General features: G+C 42.9%; 1 protein-coding gene across 1 annotated transcript in view; it reads right to left on the bottom strand.

The window, feature by feature from the left end:
- Positions 1-27,193, bottom strand: part of LOXHD1 (lipoxygenase homology PLAT domains 1) — a 149,754-nt gene that overhangs the window by 37,521 nt on the left and 85,040 nt on the right. The window contains exons 25-33 of the mRNA XM_068928480.1: positions 26,620-26,784; positions 22,428-22,609; positions 19,452-19,568; positions 15,452-15,614; positions 13,133-13,287; positions 12,058-12,267; positions 10,525-10,648; positions 5,677-5,885; positions 504-689 (exon numbers count right to left, since the gene is read on the bottom strand). Coding sequence (XP_068784581.1) covers positions 504-689; positions 5,677-5,885; positions 10,525-10,648; positions 12,058-12,267; positions 13,133-13,287; positions 15,452-15,614; positions 19,452-19,568; positions 22,428-22,609; positions 26,620-26,784 — 1,511 coding nt within the window. The remainder of the gene's footprint in view (positions 1-503; positions 690-5,676; positions 5,886-10,524; positions 10,649-12,057; positions 12,268-13,132; positions 13,288-15,451; positions 15,615-19,451; positions 19,569-22,427; positions 22,610-26,619; positions 26,785-27,193) is intronic.

A 27,193-nucleotide genomic window follows, 5' to 3' on the forward strand; every position in this document is an offset into this window, starting at 1 on the left:
GATTTCCCTATCCCAAATTAGAAAAGCTGATGTATAGCCGCACTACACAGAGACTAAGCTATCTATCTCCCCTGTCCTAATCTGATCAGTTTGAAATACCCCCCTCTGAGCAAATCATGATGGAGGTAGCTGCACCAAGGTGTTTACCTTGTGGCTGCCTCTGTCCACAGGTGCCAGGTGATGCAGAGGGTGCTCCAAGTCCACTGATGAAGATGTGGACGTGCTGCTGAACTGTTTCCTACCCACTTCACCCTACCCTGTCCTTCTGCCCGTGCTACGGCTGCATCCAACCCTTGTTATTACCTAGTGTTCTTCGTACAAACGATGCTAAGCCAACCCTAAAGAAATAAGAAATAGACCTTTGGAAATTAAAAGACTCAAGTCACATGCAGAAGTTAACGTATGAGGATTTTCTGTGCCTTTTTTTGGTACTGCTGATGAACAAACCATATGAACGTAGGCCTCTGCAACTGCTAAAGCTATAAGATGCCTTTAGAGCCTACCTTGAGGCCAACGTTAACACAGTCTGCATCCAGGATGTTGAGGATTCGTGAGGTGAGACCATCACCTTTGTCTCTGGCCAGCCAGCACTTACAGACAAAGTTATACATGACGCCTTTGGTGGGCACGACGATGGTGAGCTCCTCCACCAGCCAGCAGCTCTCAGGGGTAGCACCATCATGCCCCACCTGTGAGAGTCAGAAAACACTTGCTGGTTAAAGGGGATTTTTTTTTTTCTCAGAGAGAGAAGCCCTGATAGGGTGTTTTAACTGGTGATGAGGGACGCAGAATCATGAGGGAGGGCATGAGGGAAAGCAGGACACTGTCAGCCCCACATGTAATCAAGGGAAACATGGAAGAGGCAGACAGCAACAGCCTACATGAAAACATGTCCACCTTCTTATTGCTCTTCCTCTACTCCATTGACCGCTGCCCACTAGTTAGCTCTCCAAGCTGATCTCTACAGACCCATTTTCCCCTCATTCCATCCCCTTCCAGCACTGTAGCAGCACTTAGAAGTAATTATCCAAAGCTTCACAGCCAAGACGAAATATGCAGCTAGGGGAACACCTACATGCGTTATTCAAGCACTCTTCCCTCAGAAATGCATGCCTGTATAAGCAAACTACATGTATCGGGCAGCTTCTCTGCTCCACAGCTCCTTAAACGGCAAAAGCTCCTTGTTTATATATGACCCAACAGGTGGAGCTTATACCTATAGCTGGTTGATTTTCAAGGATCACCTCCAACCAAGCTCAAGAATGGTCCATCCCCATGAGCAGGAAGTCAAGCAAGAGTGGCAGGAGGCCTGCATGGATGAACAAGTAGCTGCTGGCAAAACGTGAAAGTTAAAAGGAAGCATAGAAGAAGTGGCAGAAGGGACAGGTGACCCGAGAGGAACACAGAGCCACTGTCCGAGTACGTAGAGATGGTGTTAGGAAAGCCAAAGACCATCTGGAGTTGAATCTGGTGAGGGACATGAAGGGCAATGAGAAAGACTTCCACAGGTACCTCAGCAGCAAAAGGAAGACAGGAAAAACATGGGCCTGCTGCTGAAAGGGGCAGGGGACCTAGTGACAGAGGAGTGCTCAGCCAGACAGCTGAAAACGGCATCTGAATAACACTGTATCTCACAGCTCAGCACTAGGCATTGCTCCAATGCCGCTCAGCGTGAAGCACAGCCCAGGCACTGCTGCGGGTCTTTCTTTCTGCAGCACCATGAGTTTCCCTCGGAGGTCTTCCAACAAAACCTTGACTCAGCCGGACCACGCTTACCCTGCAAGACTGAGCAAGGACCCAATGTGAGAGGGCAAACTCCAGGTATCCAATGACAGTGCAAACGTCTCCAAGAACCCAAAATGTGCCCCTCTTGAAGAACTTGAGACATTAATCCCAGGGCAGTCTTATCAGCCTAATTACATATTCTTTACACATTAATTACTGTAAGAAACTCTTCTCAGGCAGCCCGTCATTTCAATGAACTATCTGCACATAAAAGACTGAGTATAAGAAATACTTACAGCTCATTATCTTCAGAGCAAATGTTGTTTGTGTCATTACTGGGAAAACAAGGTCCTTAACCTCTCCTTTTTAAAAAATATTACTAGGATATGTAGGGTTGCTCAGGAAATATTTTTGTAATAACAACTTCACCTAGCGTGATAGATCTGTTGTATATTTTCTGCCCCAAAACTTGTTCTTTTTTGTCTGACTGTCTCAGCCATCACTACTATTAGGAGTTTATTACTACACTATCTGTGCAGCTGCAGAAAATTAGAGTTAACCACGGGGGAAATTCAAGTCTACAACCGATGCATTAATCCTCAGATTCCAGGGGTGTGAGATGAATGGGAATTCCCTCTCTGCTAGCCTGGCTGCCCTTCTCGCCACCTAAAGTCCTTCTGAGAAGCTGCGCATGGCCTTCCTAGACAAGTGATAAGGACAGCACAGATGAGGCAGTGAAAAAAGTTTGGGGCAACGGCTCTGCTGGGAAGCAGAGACAGAGCAGCTGGAGGGAGAATCCTGTTGGGGCCCATCAAAGCCTGCTGCTCTTCTGGGTTCATTACAGCCACCTCCTAAAGCGTCTGTTCAAGACATTGCTAGACACCAGATTTGCCACCGCCACCTTTAACTCCTTCAGTATCAGCGATGTGCCAGGAGAAAGCATCCTGCACTCCGCGCTGCCTTTGAAGTCCGCATTCGAGCAGACTTCCAAAGGCCCCAAGGACAACGTTACAAAGCGATACAAATTTCATTCAGAAGAATTTCGTTCAGTGTTGAATCATCCCCATGGCGGGACTTTTAGAGCAGAGTGCCAGGATTCATTTCATCTGTGAGCTCATTCCTGAGTTTATTTTTAAGCCTGATAAGAGCAAATGGCTGAGACTGTCCTCCAATGCAAAGCAAAGCGTTAGATAGGCCATGCCAATACAGTGAATAATCTGAAGCTGTGGTCACGCCAGCAGTGTAGACCTGGACATGCATACCAATATCAAGACAAGTTTTTTGGGGCTCAGGTGTGTGAACCATGCTAAAATGGTGGCATTTCAAAGGCAGGCAGATCCTCGGGCTATTCCGAAAATCTTTCTAGCTCATTCCCACTGTCCTTGGGGGACCATTGGGTGCTGCATATCACAAAAAATAAGACTCAACTCGCACTGAACAGTTCACAACCACATTTAAACCAAACACAACAATAGCGGAGAAAACGGAATAGAGTTAGAGAAGTAGATAAAAGAAAAGATGCAAAAAACATGGGATTTCCTGCATATTCTAGAAGGTGCTGAGAATATTAGAGAGACCGGAGAGTTTTCCAGGACCAGGTCCCTACTCAGCAAGGGACAGGACTTGCCATAGTTGCATGTCCTTGGCTCTACTCTGTGCTTGTGAATGAGAAAGACTCTGAACCAGAAGTGGTTGAGAGACACACAGACCAATGCAAGACTCTTCTGAACGCACCACTCTGCAGCAGCAGCAGTCTTAGAATAGAGATGTTTTTTCATTAAGAGAAGAAATATTAAACTAATTTTAAGAACACACTATAAAGCGTCTACACCTGATAACTTAGGTTATTTATTTTCATGCCAGCACGTCTCTTAAAGTACACCAATAGTAAATTTTATAGCTGTACGCTTACAAGTCAGGTGTAATGGGCCCCTTTCAAGTTACTTCATGTTCCACTGTTTCTGCTTTCACTATAGCATATTTGCAACAGGAGAATAATATCAAACTAAAAGTGGCATCATACTGCAAATCTTAACGATCCTACTAAATCCTGCAACCTACTGCCTGGCTTTCTCTGAAATACAGGGGACTTCTGGAAACTTAATCCCCATGTATGTTATTTTCATATAGGAGCTTGGATTCAGAACCTCTCTCCTCCTTCTAGAAACAGCCAAATGCCAAATCCGAGAACGAACTGTTCCTCACTTTTCCCAAGCAGATAACTAGCAATTTACTGCACTGTCCCTGAACACTGCAATTTTCTACACGGAAAATATGGACTGCTTCCATGGCAACCACGGCCGACTGGCACATAGATGTCATCGCTGGGACGTGGATTAACGAGAAGAGACCTTTCAAGCACGGGGTGCTGTGTGAAAGAAGGCACAAAGCCAGGAGCAGATGGCTCCTCCAGCCACGAGCCGTGGGACTGCAAACTAAAAGGGAAAAAAATGAACGAGAGGTGAGGCAGCACAGCAGCAGGGTCACTGAGGTTAGGGGTGAAAGAGTGCAGAAGAATGTTATTCAGCTGGAAGTGTCTGTTTTAGGGTTGTTTTTTTTTTAACTCCCTGTATGTCATTTGCAACCTTTTGAGTTCTCTCCCATTCGTACTTTTTTTTCCCTCCCTATTATTTCCTTTCCCTGCCTACCTCTATTTCCAAGTGTCTGCCCCTATTTTCCCCTATTCTTTGTCCTTTCCTCCCCTTACTCACTCTCCCCTTTCCAGCATCCCTGCCCATTTTCCCCTCCAGTCAGCTCTCCCTCCCTCTCTGACTCTGAGGGGTTATACTGGCTTTTTCCTCCCTCTCTGTCCTGGCATGACCAGGCTGTTTCCGCATGTACACAGGATGGAAGGGAAGGATTTATGTCCCTGCTTCACTTTCAAAGTTTGACCCCGAGATGGCTAGATAGAAAGTGCTACTAACACTCATAATAACTAGGCACTTAGAGTGCATTAAGAAAATAGCTTGATAATAAACTCAAATCTGTTCTGGAGACTTCTCAAGGTGTCAGAATCCGTCGTTTGAATGAAAGCTAAAAGGAGCTTTTCAATTTAACCATCACCTGCTGCAACAGGATGTACAACTGCAAAGATTTTTTAATTAGTTAAGATTTCTCTCTTTATATTTCTTCCAGCTCCCTCCTGCTGAATACACGAGCACGCACACAGATAGGTAGGTCTACTGCAACAAAGGGCATAGCACGAAAATAAAATAAAATTGGCTCTCAAAGTCATCAGGCCCTGGGGGTTTCAGCACTTGGGGGCTGGAACAGGCTTTCAGGAGACAGAACTGCTATGTGAAACAAGGACGATATTCACAGAAGGTCTGGAAGATTCATGCTAAGTTTAAGCTCAGTGATAGAAAGTCTATGCAAATTCCGTCTCCCTGAGCCACAGCAGAAAAAATGGTTCCTCTACTGAAGTCTATTTGTGCACGTTACTTATGAACGATGATTAATTTTGTTCTCTAAGCCTGGATCCTCCAAGCTGTGAAAACAATTTTCATGTTTAGCTAGAAAATTATACAAGATGTGTTTCTCACGGCAGGCAATTTATGAAACCCAACTGGAAGTCCTGTAAAAATCAACTAGGAAAAAGACTGATGGAAGACTGCATCCTGGGAACGTTCACTGCATCTGTCAATAACAAGGCTCGGCTAAGAAAAAAAAACATGTTTCTGTCCCGTTAAGAGACAGGACAAAACTGAAACATGTTACAACTTTCTTATATTTCAAAATTATCTTCTGCCTCCTAAGGATCTCGGCTTTGCCAGCCATAAATGGTACTTATTTTCAGGTTTGGATGCACGCGAAATCTCATTACAATCTGTTTACATTCACTTTTAGACCCAAGTGCCTTTTCGTCACTGCTAGGTATAACAGAAGCATGTGCCCGCACTGACCACGTTCCTCATTCATGTCTCCAGTGACTGCACCGCATTCATAAAATACCTCCACTTTTTTGATCTCCCCAACATCTAGGCCCCAAACAGAGAATTTCTCCACGGAGCCATCTGCAAATTCATCTTTTCCTTCTGGGAGATCCAGCCACAGCCTCTCCGTCTGCACTTTCTGAGGACCCATGATGATGATGTACACCCGGCTGTCAGTGCTGGAGTCGAACTCTGTGCCCGTCGTGACAGTGATGTGATACGGGATCACTGCAACAGACAGATGTTCAGTCATCAGCAAACGTGCCTGCGTACACGAGCCTTCAGAAAACGAGAGCCTCGTCCCACAAGAGGAAGCGTTACTGCATGCTAAACAGTTTCACGTCCCGTCGAATTCAGTCGGAGGAAGGATGACACCATGCTGGACTGGGCTATAAGGGCATGCGGGAAATTACTTCCACGTACACGCTTCGGACTGAGGTCTGCAAGGGTTAATATTTCCCCAGACCACCGTCCTGGCTGCAATGAGGCTATGGGGGTATCACGCAGTCCGGATTTTCCCCTAACAGGTAATAGAACAACAAAGGGCTTGAATCTTTATTTACACTAGGAGACCTTTCCTGAAGATGAGACAGAGTGTCCTAATCTTAAACAGGCTATTAGACCAAAACGATTTTACACTCACAGTTCAATAAAGGCAAATAAATCTATGCTGCCTCCAAGGTAAAGCATCACTGCCTGAATGTCCCCATACAACTACAAATGTTCTCGCTCATGCTTTATTCAAGGCTTGCGCTGATCTATGGGGTAGCTCAGGGTTTCAGCATCCCTTTGTAGGATGCAGGCCAACTATGAATCCCCTCTGTAACAAAGGTAGGCCACGCAATAATTTTATACATCGCACGATGATATCTATTGGGGAAAACCTTCAGGCCAAGGTTTGGGAATTAGCTTAGCCGGGTTTTATGTGGTTTTCAAAAATTTCAGTTCAGCTGTTAAAAAGGAGGAAGTGCCAGACTGCTTTTCAAGTGCTTTCCAAAAGCTCATTTGGGTAGGCCGAGCGGATGGTGCAGAATTAGATGATGAATACTCGTCTGATTTCTCAGAACAGTTGTGCAGGGCTGTTCAAAGCGTTCTGACAAAACTCAAAGCTCTGAAATTCACCTCGTCACAAGCTCCAAACTCAGCCCGAGTTCATCATCGCTTTTTCACTTTCAGAAAGGTTCATAAACCTTGACTAAAACTTGGGCAACTTGCAGAGCGTTTGAGACTGACATCTAATTTTCCTTTATGGCGACTGAGAAGATTTTGAGGGCGGGGTGGTGTACTAGAAACTTGCAGCAAGATCAGAATACGTATACATGTCAGGGAAGGCATAAATTCATGCAGACCAAATCTCTTCTTACTTCCGGACTGACCAGAACCCAAATAGTTTCATTCAATCACAGTTTTAGGCATCTGTGTACCAGCACAGAAGTGAACTAAAGATTAGATGAGAATTATTCTCCCCTGTAGGGCAGCATTTGCATTTAACTGTGCACATCAACGTAATAACATGCAATACATTCTTCATGAAGTAACCACTGGAGATGCTGGTATTAGCAGCAAATAAAGAGCCCGAGTAAAGGTTTGTAGGCAGGACACATTTTATAAGAATATGTCAAGGGGTCACATGCAGAACAACTCTAGATTCCTCCTTTGAATAAAGCATATTTCAAATCAGGACAAAATGGTGTTTCTTTTACATGCTTTTTATCCTGTTCTCCTGGGACAAACTAAGTTCACAGGTCTACCAATGTTTCCAACTCATGTTGCACCCTTGAGTCAAAGTACTTGAAGCACCTATACTAAATATGAGAGAACTAACTGAAATTGTTAGCATTTTCCACTCTAAATAATGGATGCAGAGACATGGAGTGACTTGCTCTTGGGTAGGGGGAAACAGAGTTTGTTCTTTTTTCCTATAAAAACTAGAAAAATGACCCTTCTGCCCAGAGCACGCTGCAGATCCCCTAGCCCTTCTCCCTTTGCTCGCTAGTTCCTTGACTCCCTGTGGCAGAGCTTAGGCTGTTCAAGGGCACATGTGCCCATCGCAGAGATCTGCGTTTCATAAGGGATGTATGAACACCACACCACCTCCCGCACCGCCTTCCGGTTTGGAGCAGAGTCCCCAGGCCAGGCCCCGTGGAGTTTCCTAGTCAACAGGATTTTTCTCTGTGCTCCATCCTCACATCACCTCCTGCTCCTCAGAGGCATCACCCACCCTGAGCACGGGAAACTCGGGATGGGGGTCCTCAAACTGCCCCTCCCTTTCCCAGAAAAGTTCCAGCACCATGTCCCAGTGGAGCCTTCCCTAATCAACTAGTTAACAGCTGGCTTTTTATGCAGCTCAGGAGGCAGCTGTCTGGCTCTCACGGTCCATCTTATCTGAAGTTCCTTTGAGATGCAATTTTCCTTAATGAGGCCATGTCACTGCAAGGCGGACGGAGGTGATGACAAGCTCCAGGACTCGGAGAAGAAAGACCACCCTGGCACAATGGGAACTATCCCTGCTCTGTCAGAGACGGGTTCTCATGGGAGATGCTGATGTTTTACCCATTATCTGTGAAATTACATGGAATGCCAACATGGCAGATGGTATCCATTGTCTCACCACACAAGTAATATCAGGGAGAACATGGGAATCGCTTATTTTTCATTTGAGCACAATACAGGATTACAAAAGAAGGGTGGCTCTCGGTCACATGGGTTACAGAGCAGGTTAAACAATGCACAGCATTACGTATTATTCAGAACTTAAAGGCTTGGGACATGCGACCCAGGTATGACACCACAACAAGCTACTGGGCATCACTGGAGCTACAGCAGTCATTTATGTGAGTTCCCTTGGCCCACCTCAGTGCAAGCTACCTTCAACTCCTAAACTAAATTCTATCATTTTGCAATTGGCTCACCATAGAAATTTAAGAAAACATTCCTTGTTTTGCCCTCACTGTGAACTATGAGAACTTATACAGAGAGCACCTGGGACTTGGCTGATGCAGAGTTACTTGTTAAAACACAGTATCTCAAGCATACATCTAAACCCTTAATCTAAAACCAGAAGACCCAATGAAGGACAACAATGAACAACAGCTGCAATTTAAAGGCTAAGTCAAGGTATCAGAACATAGAGATGGTTGATCAAAAGCTATACAAACACATAAATCAATGAACTCAGGAAGTTTTCCTCAGAGTTTCAAATTCAGCTGACTGACACTGATCTTCTGGGCTTCCATCACAGTCAGGACAGAAACAACGGTTACACAAGAGGGTGGTACAGCAGGGCCCCAGCACGCTCTCCTCTGGACTGTCCTCCGAAGAAGCCAATCTTTCCCACTTCCTATCAGTGACAACCTAGCAAGATTAGCTTCCCGACACTAATGCTGGCTTTTGCAAACACAGCCCAGACTATTTCATTTTTTAAAAGTTGCAATCCAGGAACTGACTTTTATCTTTAGCTTTACTTTATTTGTCTCAAGAGACAGAACCTTGATGAAACTCCACATGCTGGAGCCATCAACTGTTTCTGTCAGTCATTTGAGGTGAAACCTCAGTCCAGGGCTCCCAGGTGCCCTGTCTTCGAGTGTCTGAAAGCCTTTGCAGACTCATCTTCCCTCTGCACATATAAGACCATCCACATTCTAGAAAAGAACAAATCCTCCTGAGTGCTCCAAATCAAAGCTTGTTTTCTGAGAGCCAGGAGATTTATGCTTAGCTCTTGCTCAGCTCCCAGTGTCCCAGTCCCCTCCCAACTTCACAGCAGCTGCCATGTACCTGTGTGCTGTAAGAAAAAAACTGCAGCATCGTAAAATAAATCATTTAAATTCATATTAAGCAGACATCCCTGGTGTTGAGGCACTACCAGCATGACTCTGAAAAGGAGAGGCAGCTCAAGCATGTCAAATAAGGTCTCAAGAAATTCAAAGTCTCCTTTGCAAATTCAGGACTCCTATGCTACATACTGAGTAGGCCAAAGAACGGCATGTGGGAGGAAAAGGACAGCTAGAGTCAGCAACAAGTAGAGAGCTACATTAAGGAATCATGGGGAAAAGAGCCCCCAACAGTCCAGGAGACGCTGGTATTGGTGATAACACCTCTGCCTTGCCCACCATCCCTTTCACTGCAAAGAGCTTTGCATACTTAAAGGGATACTTCAGGTGAAATTATACAAAGCTTTTCTAAACTCTTCCCTTAATTCTATCAGTCCCCTGTTCAGAGAGAGCTGCCACTTCTCCTCACCTTTTAAGTGCTGTATGTGATGAAGTCAGTGATGGAGGAGGAAAAAGAAAAGGGAGTATGATTCTTTAGGAGAGTGAATTTCTTTCTGAAGAGGTCCTATGGATGTTGTCGACCAGTTCCTTTTCCCAATTCAATGGTCTAGATGCGCTCCTCTAACTTTGGACATCTGAGGGATGCGATTTGGGGTTGTAGTTGCCTGTAGAAGTCTCCTATGCATTTACCTTGCTGTGACAGCAAGCAGCATATCCTTGGGTAACCATCTACCTATTTTCATACTGTTCAAAGCACCACAGTGTTTGTAGGACTCGCATCTGTTGGCAGTAGGGAACTCTGACACTCTAGTATGTTACAGATTTCCACAGCAGAGCAAGAAGAGGTTTAGAAATGCTGAAATTGCTGTTAACTTCATGGATTATTCTACTTTTAAGGCCTGAGAGCTATAGGAAAAGCAATAAGTAGAGAAGCACAAGCACTGACCTAGCCTTTTTCAAAGTGGTCACAATACAAAGTGAAGTGCAGCAATTTGCTTTTCTACTTCTCCCTGCTCTTCACCAGAACAAATGCGTCTTTCTGAGGCCTCAAAGTCAAGAACACATGCATGCATGCACCAAATATGTTGCTCTCTCACATGATCCTTCTTCTGCCATCTTGACCAAGCTGCATTTCTTCATCTCCTTCAAATTTGTACTGCTATCCTGGCTCGACAGGCTGAGGGATGAACCGTCCAGGCTGTTCCGTTCACCATCATAGCTCTAATTACACGTGCAGGAGGGTAATGAGGTTCAGTGTTCACAACATTATCAGCTGTTCCTATGTGCCTCAAAGAACAACTTTACAAGAAATCCTGGTGGTTTTCCAAGTAACATTTTGCTCAGTGAAGTTCAAATAAATATGACTTCTTATAATTTACTGCAGGTCATTCATTTACCTCATCGTAGTAACCTTGACAGGCCATTTTGGCTGTGTGTTACAATGCAATGGACCTAACAGACTTTAACAGCATGTTGTGACTTTTCTCTACCACGTATACGAGCCATAACCACAGAAAATTCAGGCAGATGGAACAGCAGATTTGCTTATCAGGGCATATATAGTGCTGTTAGACCAATCCACCTAGCATAGGTCAAAGACTGTAAGAAGAATGCTACAAAGTTGAATGATACTAAACATCTATTACATTAGAGGAATTACCGCAGATGCATTTGGTGACATTGTCCAATTAATGTGAGGTTCTTACCACACAGTCACATAATTAAAAAAAAAAAATTAGTTTTCCCTCATTATGCGGGAATTAATATGAGCAACTGGGTAGGCACAACCGGAAAAATTCGTAGCATCGTCTGCTGCAGTTTTTATGAAGGGGCATATGGCAATACTCATCCATGGTATAACTCTTCTTAAAACCATTCATCATACCCAGGATGAGTTTGGCCCAATTTCATTAACAATAATTTTAGCAGTAACTTTCAATTAAAATGTCACTGTATTTTGTAAAGTGGACTTCTTAAATACAATGGACTTATAATCAGCTTTTGTATTATCCCTCACTGTATAGAAGCAGGAGAGGTCTATTAATCTTGTTTGCTAATTTTAATTAGTGCATGTACCTTGAATTCCAATTAGCTATGCCAGCCTGATAAAGCAATAAAGAACGTGCAAGTACAAAGGGCATTTCATTAAAAAACATTCTGCGCTTTGAGTGGTGACAGAGAAACTAGACTTTTAATGTTGGGCATGGCTGGAAAAAGGAGCTGAAAAGAGGAAGCCCATCCAGCCTGGTGAAGAGGAGCTCAAAAGGACCCAATATCTTGCCTTGAGAACTTAAAATAGTGGAACCTGTTACTAGCCCATGTTGCGAGCACAGCGAGGATGGCAGCAGGGCAAAATCCTTTACTGCGCATCAGCAAAGCTTTGCTTTGGCTTTCAGCTAAAGAGTTTCACTTGCAGTCTTTGACTTTTCTACTGAGACTACAAAGTGCAGGCCTAGCGATGCTGGGCTGAGATTGGCCATATTCCGGGTACTTGTCTCAAAGTCACAAATTGATTTCAGACAAGTCAAAAACATTAAGTCCCCGGTGAGCGGTCTTGAACTTCAACCAGGCGAAATGTCTGGTTTTCATTCTTATTAGTAGTCATTAATTGCTTTGAGGGGTAACTGTACCTGTTCATAAAACGTACGCTCTATCTTTTTGTCCTCCTTCTTTTTAGAGAGCCAGCGTTCACATAGGAACACAAATGATTCTTCTGTGTCCTCGTCCAGGATTTCTACTTTTTCCAGGAACCAGTCAGGACTGAACATTGTATTGTCATGACGAATCTTGATCTTGTATATAATGCCAAGGTCCACAGCCTGCATTGTAAATGTATCCTCCTACAGGGTGTTCAATGGCAATTGGTTCAGTTAATGAGCTCTCGACAAACCCTCTCCCGGACAAAAGCAAATGATGACTGTAGAGTGCAATATGTGTTTAAATCTGGTCTCATTGGACAGTGTTCAATTAAAAGCTTTACAACAGGCTATGCAGGCATCTCTGTGCATTAAAACTGTTCTGCAGGGGTGCGCTCTGAGGCATGCTTCTGCTATGAAAGGGGCTGCGCTTTTACAAACGGTTGGAAGGTTGAATTCTTGGCACTTCACCTCCTCATTTTTAAGTCAAAAAGTTCCCTTTTTAATCCAGTTAGCTTTGTACAGACAATCTGGATAAGACAATCTTTGCCATCATTACACCTGAGGAGCACCATAAGAGACTATGATATGATTCACGGACTGACCACAGGGTGCCACTTTTGGAGTCATTTTGTCAAACGCAGTCACAGCTTAAGATGTGTTCATTTATCATGCTCTGAGATGAATTACGGTATATACTATGTATGTGCAAATCAATTGCACAGAGGCTATGGGAATGAAAGACTTCATGTTTTTTGTGCTTTCAAACCTGCAGCTAACAAATTCAAGCCATTTTGTATGGAAAAAATTCATCCATGTATGCTCAAAACTCGTTTCTGTATCAGTAACCTCACAGAAAGAAAGATCTACCCATTTGCTACAGTGCCTGTCTGTCATAATACACAACTGACACACCACAGATAGCATTTTAAGAGGTAATGAACATCATAAATGGAATCAATCAATTCATCCTTCATAGGAAAACCCAGCTTATAAAGACAGTCATGCACTTGTTTGTCAGGGTAAGGACTGCAAAATGAAAAGTGTTATCAACCCATTGCATTTATACCTGTGCTCTTTCAAACTTGTTGAAGTTCGTTTCAGATTTGCTGAGTTTTCTCTCTCCTGTGTCCCCCAGATCTCCATAGATATTTAGGAAAACGTTAGCGTCTGTCCCAGCACCATAGATATCGCCTGTGAACACGCTTATCTTGTATGTGTGAACTGCAGAAAGAAATGAAAACATGCAATTTCTGGGCAGGTGCATTGCCAAGGTCTATATTAGATACTGAATTTACTAAAGAAAATGGTCCCCAAACGTGCTACTCATCACTCACTTCTTGGGAGTTAAAACGCCGATTCCTTTATCCCTCCAGGCTTCTGATAATGACCCCACGACTGGGGAACCACTGGGCTGAAATTCGCTGACTTCCCTTTCCTACATCTAATCAATGCCTATATATTGCTTTGATCACATACCGTGTAATTAAAAATGCAAAGAATCATTACAGTTATTACTGGATGTGAAGTCAATGAGAGGTGAGGGAACTCAGCACCTTTTCATACTGAGGCTCAAGGGACCTACATTTGAGAACAAGTGATTCACAGTTGTGAATTCTTAATACTCCATCTTCCATAAACAAACTCCAGGGATTCAGATGTGCAATTACTACCGGAGTTAATGGCATGTATCTGTATGGATTCCTAAAACAGAAAGCGAACAGGTTGCTGAATCCTTTTGCTCCGACAGTATTTAATCAAGGAAGCATTGGAGCTGTACTGTTTAAGTACCCTTTCTTTTTCGCTTGCTCATTGATGATTCAATAAAACCCCATCAAATCTTTAGTAATGTGCTTTACTAATCCTGTTAAATACTCCTATTTTTATATTGCTGCTCTTGTCCCAATTACACAGGGAAAACAAACAGTAACTGAAAGCATCCTTCCCAGGAAAACAATTAGGAACTGTGCAAGGCTCTGATTACCCTGGTGGCATACCCTTAGAGGACGTCTACTTGCAAATCCCAGGGCAATACAAACGAAGAGGCACAAAGCCTTAGTTATGGAGGTGTACTACAGATGGTGTTAACATTCTTCTCTGTACATTAATAGCATCAAATAACGCATCTGTATCGTCCATTCCATACCTAGCGCTCTCAATAAAACAGGGCCTAATCTACTTTGTAATTTGTGAAAGACTTCCATTGATTTCTCTGAGAAATGGACGAGGATCATCATTTGACACTATTCATCAAGTTAGGTGCAGTTCCGGGTCTTCTCATTATGTCCAGAACCGTTTTACAGAGTTATGGCTTTGCACTTGAGAGACAACTACACATCAGTAATGAAGGAAGCAATGTGTGTATTCTGTTTAAGCAGTTCATTCCTCTTTTGTCTTTGCTTGCCATTCCTGGAGACCTTCAGGACTAACCTAATCATATAAAAGATCATCATTAGAATAACATAAGCCGGAGTTTCTGTTGCTGTCATTTACATTGTGCTAGTGCCCAAAACGTATGAGGATTCATAGAGATATAGAACACTTCTGTCCCAAATTATTTATATCAAAAGAGGACTCCCCAAACTTAGCCCTAGCTTCCAGCCAAAAGAAGCCTTCAGTTATCCAGAAATCCTACTCCAAGTTGCAAAACTTGTTTTAAGGCTTTGCCTTTAGAAGGAAAAAATGAGTTAGGTATGTTGGTCAACATCCCGTAACTAATGCAAGGCAAAGTGACCTGAGTTAGGAGGTTAAAGAAACTACTATGTAGGCATCTAGCAGTTTTGCCATTTACTGTTATTAAAATTGCCTCTCTCCCCTTGGGAAAAGGTTTCACATAACCTACCACGTGATTCCTAATAGAGGAGAGAGCATACCTTCCTCTGCTAGAGGCACACTGTAAAGGCTCAATTCTCCTTTACAGCAAAGCCCCTTTTCACTTCCCTGGCAATGGAAAACACTTACAATGTAAATTCCACCCTGACAATGGTGTACTGTAAATGCAAATGAGATTCTGAGAGAAAAGAAACACAGAAACGAATGATTTTCTCTGTTGAATCATCTTGTTACCAGATGCAAGAACCATGAATGAAGATGGCAGCTGAATTTGATTTGCTCTACCCAGGAGGTAAGAAGGTTCACGATTTCTCTGAAGGGCAGGAAGAGCTCAGGGTGAGAAAAGGAAGTCCTAGGGGGAAAAGTTAGAAACAGCCAGGCATATAGGGAAGCAAGGAGCTTAGGATAAAACTTCATGGAAATGCTTCAGGCGTCAGAGAGGTCAGAAAATGGGAAGTGAAAGAAACACAAGCAGGAGCATTGCATCCGCTTGAACAGCGCTTTGCTCTGAAAGATCAGGTGAATAGGTCCCTACCTACTTCTAGGGTTATATTACCTTCTAATGGGTCTTCAACTTCTTCTTCTATCTGCTTTAGAGTCCCATCCTTCATGAGTTTTTCAGTAAAAATATCAGACGGTACCAGCTCTCTGATGATCTCTCCATCATCTTCAGACTTTGCAAGCCATCTTTCACATGGAAACGTGACAGTTTCTGAACCCTGAAGTAAACATGACAGAGATAAGCTCTTCAAAACAAGCAGCTCAGAATTTCTGCTCTGAGCACCCTCTGACACGCAAATAAGGAATTTCAAATCACGTATGTATGCATGGGTATGCATATGCAGACTTGAAACAGTACGCACTGCAATGACCAAGCCAAGCAGGCATGGGACAGAGCAGAACAGAGTATACCTTTATGTGACAGACTATTTCAGTCATTCAGAGTACAAGAAAAAGACATTCGGAGAGACAGAGAAAAAAAGCACTGAACATACAGCAGAGAAAAATATTCTCAATGGGTGAGATTGGCTATACGATCCAATAGACTTTGCCCTTTCTCATTTCGGTGGGTTCCACTTTTTGATCCTGCAAGTTCCTCAACAGGACTACACTATTCCCACTGAAGCTACGGTTTATTGAGACTCCACGATCCCTCTTCAATCCTCATTCAGGCAACGTTCCCTTTGAAGTCAGTAGGTGGTGGGTTTTTTTGAGTCAGTACTTCAAGATTTTGCCCTATAATTCTGCAATTCAAGCTGGTTTCCAGGCAATTCCCATACGTGCATTAAGAGGAGAAGAATACTGATTTAATTTTTGATCCTTTGTTTTAACTTTACTTTGGTGGAAACAAATATGATTTCTGCCATCAAAGGAGCAAAAACAATAGAACATGTGTTTTCTGCTTAGCAAATAAAATCAATCCCAGACTACTCATTAGGAGCAGACTCCTTTAAGGCCTCCAAAATGGTAAGAGGCAGGAGGCTGTCTGCGTACTGGGCACCCCAGGCTACGTCTCCCTAAAGAGATGGGCATGAGCCATCATGGAACTTGCCGAGCCCACAAGTCTGAACAGAAAAAAGTTAATTTTAAGCCCATAGTAACTAAGCAAAGCAAGAAAAAAATGGCCCTTTCCCTACTGACAACTTCTCTCCTTAAGCAGCACAGAAGCTTTCTGCTGCTTCCAGAACTCCATGTGTCACTGCCTTTATGTACACATATATAAGAATGCCATTCACCTTAATTACATGCACGTAATCACTTATCAAAGTAATGCAAGGCCCTCTTCTTCACTTCTTTTGCTATTTAAATATTAAAAGGTTGCTTTATAGTAAAAGAAGGGAATAGATCTCCCTGTAGCGATACTGAATATTGTTATCACTGTACAGCACCACATGGTATTATCTTGAGCTGCTGGATCCTGCCCTCCCTGCCGCAATCATTGGTGAGAAGTTGGTTGTGCAACTAAGACCAGGGGCCCGTTGCAGTCACTGCTAGCAAAGTATGAACTGGACATTACACCCCTGAGTACAGATCCCAGAAAAAGTGATCTGCTGGAGTTATGGGCCTTTTCAGATATAGGCTTTGGGTGACTTGCTTGCATTTGCAGCAGAACCATCCTTTGACCCCAGGTATCCCAACTTCCCAACTCTTTTGCTGTTGAACAAACACAATTTTCTTCTTTGATGCTCTCTGTACTGCTGTTATTGAACCCCAGGACTTGTAATACGTAACTCCACGAGGTGTTTAGGAGTATGACTGGTACAAAACAATGCCAAACAAAACAGTTCTTTAGATGATTGCAAGTATTTTGCCTTCGGGAGTTATTTGTACAGTATGAACGAAACAGAACACCTAACGACCGGTCACATCACAACTTCCACTTCCTCATTTCTGTGCTGGTGTCTGGCCACATAACCTATATTCTCTCGCCGTATGCCGAGCCGATGAACATCAGTTGCAGTGGTGTTCTTCCCCTGCTACAGCCTGGGAAGCAAGGGGCTCTCCAGAGCAACACGTTTCAGTGCTGAAATTCCCCCCTCCCATTAGAGATTCCTCTTCAGTTGCATCTCTCACTGAAGCTTTTAACTGCGCCTTAATGTTGATAATGTTGGTTGTACGTGTCACTGATATGAACACTGTTCATTTAGTAACGGGATACCTAGGGAGTTGAGTGCTTGCGCAATGGGGAATGATGTACAGGTGCTGCAAGAGTTAATTGTGTCATTATTGTTAATCGCCATGCCATTGCAACAGTTTTTATTGGAGTTTCCTTATTAGTGACTGCATTAATATTTAAGTGACGTAAAGTGCACTATTTTGCGTTACCCACAGTAAAATCCTCTTGTAACTAGGAACAGGATTTGCTTCATGAGACTTTGACTATGGCCCTAAGCTACAGGCAAGGTATGATAGTGTGCTAAAAGTCAGTGCTTTGCCCTTCTCCAGGTTGTAACAAATGAAATATAATTATCAGATATAATTGGCATGCCTAGACAGAGCTTTATTGGCATGCAACAATCCAAGTTTGCTACCCAAGTGCTTTCAATTTAATCTGAAAAGTTACTGACCTCATTTTTCTTTTGCAGCATTACAGATACATCTAGACACATCTTAACAGTCTAATCAGGTAGCACAGCTTTCAGAAGCGTTGGCAGCATATTGCTATCCTGTAGCAGGTCAGAATATCCTGCAGCTGATCAGCAGCAGCATGCAGTGCTCTGCTTTTTTCTTTTTTCCCATTCCATAATCAAAAGATCAGCAGAATTGTAAATCTCTCCATTTTAAGGTGTTCATGGTTTTCCTTCCTTCCTCTAACCTCCCAGATTTCTCACTATCTGTCCTTCAAAAATTGCTGTAATGACTGTGCTGACGGCAGAGGACCCAACACTGAACTTCGGGAGCTGCCCAAAGTGCTCAGTTAAATGTGGCTGTAGAAAGAGGCCAGGCATCCCAGGAATGTCTTTTTCCCTTGTTTTCCATGCCTTTGCAGATCCTCCTCTTCATCCTTCCTAGCCCATGACCAACAGAAATATTACCAAGAACAATATCATCTTGTTTCGTAACCTAACCAAGCTGTACAAGAGAAGGGTGAGTCAAGAGGCAGATAGCAGGTTGGACAATAGTGGACTGGCAAAAATGTCATCATCAGAAGCAAGCAAAAGCTATTTACTAGTGTAGAAAGTCGTACAGGAGGATACATCCTTGAACGTGATGAGGAAGGTCCAAGGCAGATCTTTAAGTCATTTAGTGAGGCAAAGAGAGTAAAGCATATCCTTGAAATTTTGAGGGAAGAAGTGAGATGAGAAATAGGTTCACCGCACCTGAGCAAGCTGTGGGTTCACCAGCATTACATATCAGGAGCCATTGGAGGAGGGGGCAGACCTGAGCTATGAGGCCTCTCCCATTAGCACAGGTGAAAGCTGAAATCATTTCAGAATAAGAGGAGAAAGGACAAATCAGAGGAAAGAGCCCAGCTGTTCTCAAATGCAGCTGCTGCTCAAATCCTAAAATGATCCTGAAGAGGTGATTTTCTTCTGAGCTTTCACTTACCTGCAGCCAGACTCATTCCTACTGCTAGAGCCAATACTCTAAGCAGGGCCAAGAAAGAGCTTCTTATGTGAGTAGGATAAAGACGACCAATTTGGCTCCTTTGGCTTAATCCTGTTGACATGTGCAACCAAAAGTCCTAGGACCTAACTTGATGGGTTTTATAGGACTGATTCAGGGACTTGCGTCAAAAGGTTGAGTAATAGCATCAGTGCCTTGCTCCCATCCACTGCCAGGAGGAAATATGTTTATTCTTGTCATCAGGTATAAGGAGAAAAGCACCTTTTAGAAATAACAATTGCATAGTCTCACAATGAACATTTGAAGAATAAAACATGATAATAAATGCTTATTCTCAAATCTCTAAGCTCCAGAGAGTTCATTAGTGTGCATTGCTCTTTAGGGATTCATTTTTCACTGTTAATCAAGTTTTGTATACTGAAGATCTGCTTTGGGAGACGGAAGCAGCTGCCAATGCTGCTTCCAGGGTGCCTTGATTCACAGCCTACCTTTCCATTTGGCAACAGTCTCCGAATTGCCACGCGATCCAAATGCCATCCGGAATTCAGCCCTCCACCCTTGTGTCCTATGCGAATCTTTTCAATAATGTCACCAACATCCTCCAGCTACACAAAAAAAAAAAAAAAAGTTAAAATTATGACATGAACAACACGTGACTTTCAATATACTCTTTTATAGCTCATTTCCTATTTCCAGTCTATATGAAGTCCTGGGGGAGCAAACGTTATGCCTACAACATCACTACGAACAACACTACTTATGCCCTAACTGATTTAGCTAATGCGTCTTCATGAACGTCTATTCCAAAAAGAAAGAAAGTTGTGTGTTGCGCTACGCAGCTTACCCAGTGTAGGAGATGGATTTGATTGCACAGCAGCAATCCTGCATCTCAAGCTTCTTTGTGGGAGGGGAAGTAATTTATAGAAATTGTAATGTTGCTGCATCTTGAATTTTCTTTTTGTATTTCCCTCCTTTTTAAACACCTAGGCAATTAGACGGTTGCGCCCAGTTATAACATTGGAAGAATAGCTTTGAGACCAAAGCACAGTATTCACAGCGTGGCATTTTATAGTTACTGTTTATAGCACTGTTATTCTGCCACAGAATCCAAGTGCCGTTCTGAGCAAGTCAAGAAGATCAGTATCTTAGGAAGTGGCTGCTATTTTTTATGCCTTACCTTATTATCTGAAAAACTTGTCACTATTTCAATACTTTTAAGCTACCGCCCTTTCAAAGGCTTGAACAGGAGCAATACTATTTGCTCCTCTGCAGTATATTTTGGTTATTTTGGTGCAAGCTTTTGCACACTTGGGCTTTAAAAATCCAAAAGTGGCTGCAAAACTCCTTTGCGCACAGGAGAACACTCAGCTGTCTTTCTCTCCATAGGGACTTGAAATCTTTTGTTCTCATAAACTTAAAAAAACTGAACTTCTCAATTTAGACCACTGGAGACTACGCTCTTCTTCATCTTCCAGCTGACAAAATTGCCACATACTGAAGCAAAGACCTCAGTGATTTTAGGAGACTCCTGGACTCAACAGGACTGACTGCAGTACTCAAAGCATCAACACTAACTGCAAAGTAATTATATGTTCCAAATTCAGGTCTAAAATTCATGCATGTACCCAGGTTTATACTGGGGGAAAGTATGTTACCCCTCCTCTGTCCTGTCCAAATACTCATCTTTCAATGAGGCTTTCAGTCAATTCATAGTAATAAGATTCTTGTTAAGAAAGAAGTGATTTTCGCTCTGCTACAGGCATCTCCTGCAAATCATCACTTTTAGGAACGTAGCTGAGACCCATCTCTAACTTTTGGTGCCTCTTTAGCAAATACAAAATGCAGGGCAGTAAAAGCACTAAGACAAACAGGCCATTCTCAGCCTGTATTTCCCGAGTTCCCCAAATTGTTTTCAAGGTCTATTGAGCTCCAAATTATGGCTCTACAGAAGTAGGTGAGGGAAGAATATATTTTGCTTCATTTCCTTTCCTGCAGCAAGAGCAACTGGTGAAAAAAGAATGGAGTTTGAGGATAGGTTAATATGAGGCTATAAATCTAGAGAACAAACTGCATTCTCACATGCTTCATCTAAGAGGAGTACTGATGTTTCAAAATCTATCAAAATCAAAATAAATCTTATGAAGTAAAGAAATAAAATAACACTCAGTTTAAGATTTATACCTACGGATAATTGCAACTTCTGTCATGATAGTCTCTGTGGAAACTCCACCAAATTAAGTCTTATTCTTTGTTTTTAAGGAATCACGCTGGGGCTTCATTTTATGATTCATGCTCTATAACAACAATGTGGGCTGGAAGTATTTTAACTTGTTTGAAAGTTTTTTTTTTAAATTTGCCTTCAAATATGTTACAAAAACAAACCAAACTCAAAACACAGGCAGGCTGTAAGGTGCTCTGTAAAGTCAGTGGCAGCGTTGCTCCTAGGGAGGGAAGGAGAGGACGTTAAGCAGTACCAAAAGAGTAGGCCAGAGCAAGATTGCCTGTGTTTTTACTTCTCACAATTTCTCGATAGGAACTTATTATGAATAGCAATTGCTGAGTGCTGTAGGTGTAAATGAGCTCCCTGACCTATATGCACAGGTTTGCTACCTGCATATGCATGTGCAAATGCTTCAGGAAACACTTGATAAGCTCTTTCAAAAATTTAGCCCCAGGTAGTCAAAAATCATGGTGTCTACAGCAAAGTAACAAAGTCTCTGTCCAAGAAGACAGAGGTTGCCCCAGAGTTCGAACAGATGAACAAACCATCCACCTCAAATGTAGTACTACGTATGTAGTGAGCACTGCAGGCCAGGCCATCCAACATGATCTGAAACTGTAGCATGAAATGACACTTGGAGACCTTAACGGAAAGCCTCTAGTTTCAGCAATATCGCAAACATTTGGTTCATGTTACCTTTAAAAACATTGTGAACTGTGAAGAAAGCAAACATGCAAGCAAATAAGGGTGTGAAGGAGAGGGAGACTTATTATATCCAATGGCCACACAGACTAAGACCCTCTCTTTTATCTAAAGATCAAGTATGGCATAGAAAACGGAAGAGGTAAATGCTCCTACGCGTTGACCTTCCAAAATGCCTCTCAGCTCTGCATGGAAGGGCAAGTCTCCATATCCATGTGTTAGGACATCTCAGCTCCAAAATAAGATTGCACTAGTCCTTGCAATGCTTAACATGGTGTTAGACCACCGGGACATTGTGTGATGATAATTTTGAGCTGCTACTAACTGGAGCTCAGTGAGAAAAGATTTGCTCCAGAATCCACAAAGTCTGTTGGAGAGCAGAGAATTGAACCCAAGTTCCATGAGCAGACCACCCTCTCCAGTTCCAAAAGCTGAACAGCTTTCCCTAAAAGAGGAAAAATTGCCGCTTCATTTTGTCTTCCTAATCCCCAGAGGGCAACCTCTGCTCTAAGACTAAAGCAAGAAGCAGCTTTGATTTTACCTCCACAATGAACTGATTCACCGAGTTCCTTTCAAAATACATCCTTTGCTCTCTCTTGTTGAGGCACAGGGATTTCTGCTGAGTGCAGATCCCGTCGCTTCCATAGAGAACGATGAAGACATCTGCATCTGTGCCAGCTCCAAAGATATCGCTGGTGTACACCGTGATCTCATAAGGGACAACTAAATCAGGAAGCAGCAGAAAATAAAAACAAAACCAACCAAAGTCTGTAAGCAGCAGACCAATGCTCCTAAGAACATTTCAATGAAACAGAATCTGTGTTCGAAAACTCATTTAAAGAGGATAGGGTAGGAATCACACCTGTGGTTATAAGAGTTATCACGCTGCAAGTCATATTCTGACTTTGGTCACCTCTATAAAAATTCAGAGAAATTTCATTTAACCCTATATAGCCAGCTGACCTAGATCCATGTTCATTTACTGAGATTTTGGGTTCAACCACCTGCCACCTGAACTTATTGAAATAGGATTTCCTTCAACAGCTCAAGTCTTAAAGCAGACTTAAAGCATCTGACAGATGAAGCTAAGCCAACTGGAGGCAGCATAAAAATACTCAAGATAGACTTGTTGGTGACAATTCCACTATTACTTTCGTCACTGAAAAAGTGACAGAAATCAATCCCAAGGAAAAGAAATAAAACCTTTTGCTGGCCACTCTTTGATCTAGTATTCTCACAGTACCCTGTTCTGCTCTGACAGCATATAGTCCTTAACACCAAGGCATACCGAGTAAAATGCCAGTTCTCAATGTAGGACAATAAGGATCAAGCCCTTACATACCTCCTTACTCTGTTCAATTGTTTTTTTCCAGAATGTCCCACTGCCCAAAAATCTGATGCCTCCTCTTGTCCTTTTCTATTTTCACCATTTCTCAATGCAGTGTCCCATTGGAGCATGACCCAGGAATAACAAGCTTCACCCAGGAACTAGATCAAGGCTCTGTTCCTGGCTTTGCTACGGATTTGCTGAATGTTGTTAGTGAAGTCATTTCCCACCTCATTCTCCAAAGCGAGACAGCGTTTGGCTCACAGATTAGGAAACCGACGTTCGGATGCCTGCACGTCAGATAGGTATGTGAAGCTCCGCTATAGTGAAATGAGATCTAACCACTAAAGTCAATGGAGTTTGGAGAATGAGTCAGATGACCAAACGTGGGCATCTTCCTCAGGGTTACTTGAAACATTCTCCAGATCCATTGCCTGGGAAAGACCAAATAGCTATTGATAATAATGGGAGATTAGACATTTTGCTGTTGTGAACACATGTAAATTGAGGCATCCCAGTCAGTAAACTGAATCTTACCCCTATCTCTCTTAATTGCTTTCTGAAATCTGTGAAAGAAAATTGCTAGGTGAGATTTGGACACCACTCATTTATGGCAGGGACTTCTCTTTACCTCATACAGATAAAAAACTCTGTGCTCCATGTCGCTACCTGTGAGCACAGCATTTGACACCCCCCGCATCACCATGAGGATCCATCCCCTGCCATCCCTCTCCCATATGCTGCCTACTCATTTTCCATCATTTCCTGTCCCTTGCTCCAATCCTTTTCAGCTGCTCGTCATCCTGCACCCTCCTACGCTGCAGTCGCTTTAGTCATCTATGCTATTCTTTACACTACTGTACTTTGAGCTTTATTTCAGATTCAGCATCTCCGTTAGGGTAAAGGGAATGTTTCTGGCACCTTATCTGTTGCTGCTGGAGTAACTCTGATTATGCGCATCAGAGGCTAATCATTCATTAAAATCCAGGCTCTCTAAACAGGGCTCTCAGGAGAACAGCGATGAAGAAGTTTTCTTCTACAGAGAGTAAGCCTGAAGGTACTTAATATTCTTTCTGCCCAGCCCCAATGACATCCACTCTTCCGTGCTGCAGGTAAACTGCAGGAATAATTTCTCCAATGTGTAAGGAAAAAAAATCCTGGAAACCAAAATCACGTGCTACGCACTTTGAATTAAAAACGATCTCCTCTGCTGAAGTCTGTAGTGCTTGCTCTTGTTGCTTGAATATTAACATCAGCTTAGAACTGAATCAGCAAAGTAGCACCATAACAAGGTCACTAGCAGCACAACTTTCAGCTGTCAGACTCCCATTTCATTTACATGGGACTTTTAAGATCGTATCTCCACAGGCATGATTTTAATTGGGATGCCGATGACAATGTTTTCATCATCTGTTCCTAGTAAAACAATTCTGGTGTAAGTCGTCATAAAAAAAGTCAGACCATCTTTGTTACCTCTGGCAAACTGAAACCATCAGGTCAATAATTAGGAAACTAGAGTACAGTAAATAGCACGATGGGAACAGTTTAATTGGAGAAATGGCCTAACATGACGCAGAGGCTGGTGCAACCTGTTTGCCAGAGAGGCCTGACTACTTTCTGCCAGCAAAAAACAGGTTTACGCACACTGTGCACTCAAAGCATGGCATTCCAGAAACCCTTACCTCCTGTGATATACTGAGGCATTAATAAATGATATAGCCAACATATGCATCAAAATACATATTGACTGGAATAACACACAGGGAAAAGCCTGGTGAGAAGCACGTGCAAGTTCTGTGGGTTATATCGACTCCTGTGACCATATTCACTTCATCATAGCCATCTCTTCTTTCAACCATAAAGACTGTTGTGTCTTTCAGCAGACTAATGAAAATGCAGAAGGCAGCAAAGAGCATCCATTCTTCTGCTCCACAGATTTTAGGGAAAGAAAACGAGATATACTGAGAAATAAATAACGCCTTAGTCAAAGTGTGGAGGCACAAAGAGAGATCATTGGCAGATCATTAGAAAAGAGAGATGATTCTGGTTTACAGACTGCTGTGTGTGAGGATCTGGAGTTTGGAGGGAGGGTAGACCAGCCAGTATATAAGAGGCTTTCAGCATTAACTAGGGTGTTTGCATTTAAAAAAAAAAAAAAAACAAAGCAGTTGACAATCTTCTACACAGTTATTCTTACAGCTACTTCTGAAGAAGGAAACTGAGGCAGAAGAAGAGAGACTGGGCAGCAGTGGGAAGCATATGCTCTAACTTTTGATATCTAAGCAAGGAACTTCAGGAGGTAAGGTTTTTGATATAGTCCATGCACACACTTTTTCTATCAACTGTTTGGGGATTTCAGGCTCTAGACCCTTAAGCGTGGTGGTGTGAATGACTTGTGACTTGCCCACAGTGACCCAGGAAGCATCTGGCAGGGCTTGGGGTGGAAATCAACTCTTGAGTCCCAGGTCTGCACCCTCACCATCGTGGCCTCTTATTTAGTGAAGGGAAGAGTCAATTTTGATAATCCCCTGAAGATGGGCGAGGAAGAATTTGCCAACAACTTGCAATAGGGAGGTCGGGAAGGCAGGAGTCCCAGGGCTGTAAGTTCCCTACGTACATTCATGGATGCACACATAAATAAGGGCTTAAGAATAAGAAAACCAGTGTTTTAAGTAATTCATTTCAAGAAAGCTGTTTTATCTGATTCTCAATGTCCTGGAGACAGCAAAAGAATTTGCCTGAACAGAGAAGTTGTGTGTGTCATGGCAGACTTGAAAATTATCAGCTTAGCACTCAGAGAGAGCTGTCAAAAGACACTGAGTGTACACCAAAAATTAGAGGAGAACAAAGGTAAGATAAAGGTAAAATTGGAGAATGCCAAAACAGAGACTGGTGCAAACACTCTATCAGAAAAGCACAACATTGAAGAAACTCTGGCAGAGGGTCTTTCAGCAAGAGAGGGGTGCACAGGGCCAACAGCACCGGGCAGCCAAGGAGAACTAGCTTGGAAGAGAGACCACAAGAGTCTGCTTTAGCAACAGAAACATAAATATTAGAATGGAGCAGGATCAAAGAGAAAACTGGAGACAAGGAAGCCAACTTGGATTGGGAGCATTAAGGACTGGGAGAAGATAGTGCAAGAGGGAGCAAAAAGACAATCATAGATAGCCATACGGTTTCTAACCACTCTCTGATTTGGCAAATATAACACATGGAGGCAGGAAATGTTAGTCTAGAGCACCCAGAGGAACTTTCTTGTAGTAACAGGAGTAATTGGCATGTGATGTATTTATAAATCTCTCAGAGCAAATCCAAGGGGAGGCCAAGCCTATAAAACCTCACTAGCTCATGGAGTTTTATCTTCTGTAATGATGGGTGTATCTTGGGGAGATGACATTCTGCTCACATGGGATATATTCCACTGTCTGCAGTTCTGCAGGGAAGATAATTCTCTCAATGGCTCCATCATCCTCTGATTTGTCCAGCCAACGGCCACAGGGGAACTTGAGGCACCGTCCCAGGGATGGGGCATCGATTTCCACCCACTCCAGGAACCAGCCAGTTGAACTACCTGTGGTAGGAGGGATACAGGGATTAACCCACAATAGATAACAGCAAATGAATCTTTGCACTCCAGGCCTCTGAGAAATGAATCTTATTCTCTTTTGCCAATGGAAGAAGAGAATAGAAATCATAAAGATGATAGCAAGTGACTCTCCAGATCTGAAATAACGTGTTTTACATTTGGATATGCAACAGGATAAAGACGTGCACGTGGGAGAGAGAATTACTCCATTACTTGGGTTAATTTGCCCCTGTAATAAGACAGGGAAGTTACCAACAAAGATGTCCCTTCACGCCTCATAGGGGAGGAATCCACGTGTCCTGTCACGGCTTCCCTTGTCTATAGAAGAGACATACCTTTGTGTAAAAAGCAGCTAGCACTTGATGATGGAAACAACAAAACCATTAACAAACAA

Source organism: Struthio camelus, chromosome Z (assembly GCF_040807025.1).
Source record: "Struthio camelus isolate bStrCam1 chromosome Z, bStrCam1.hap1, whole genome shotgun sequence".
Lineage (NCBI taxonomy): Eukaryota > Metazoa > Chordata > Aves > Struthioniformes > Struthionidae > Struthio > Struthio camelus.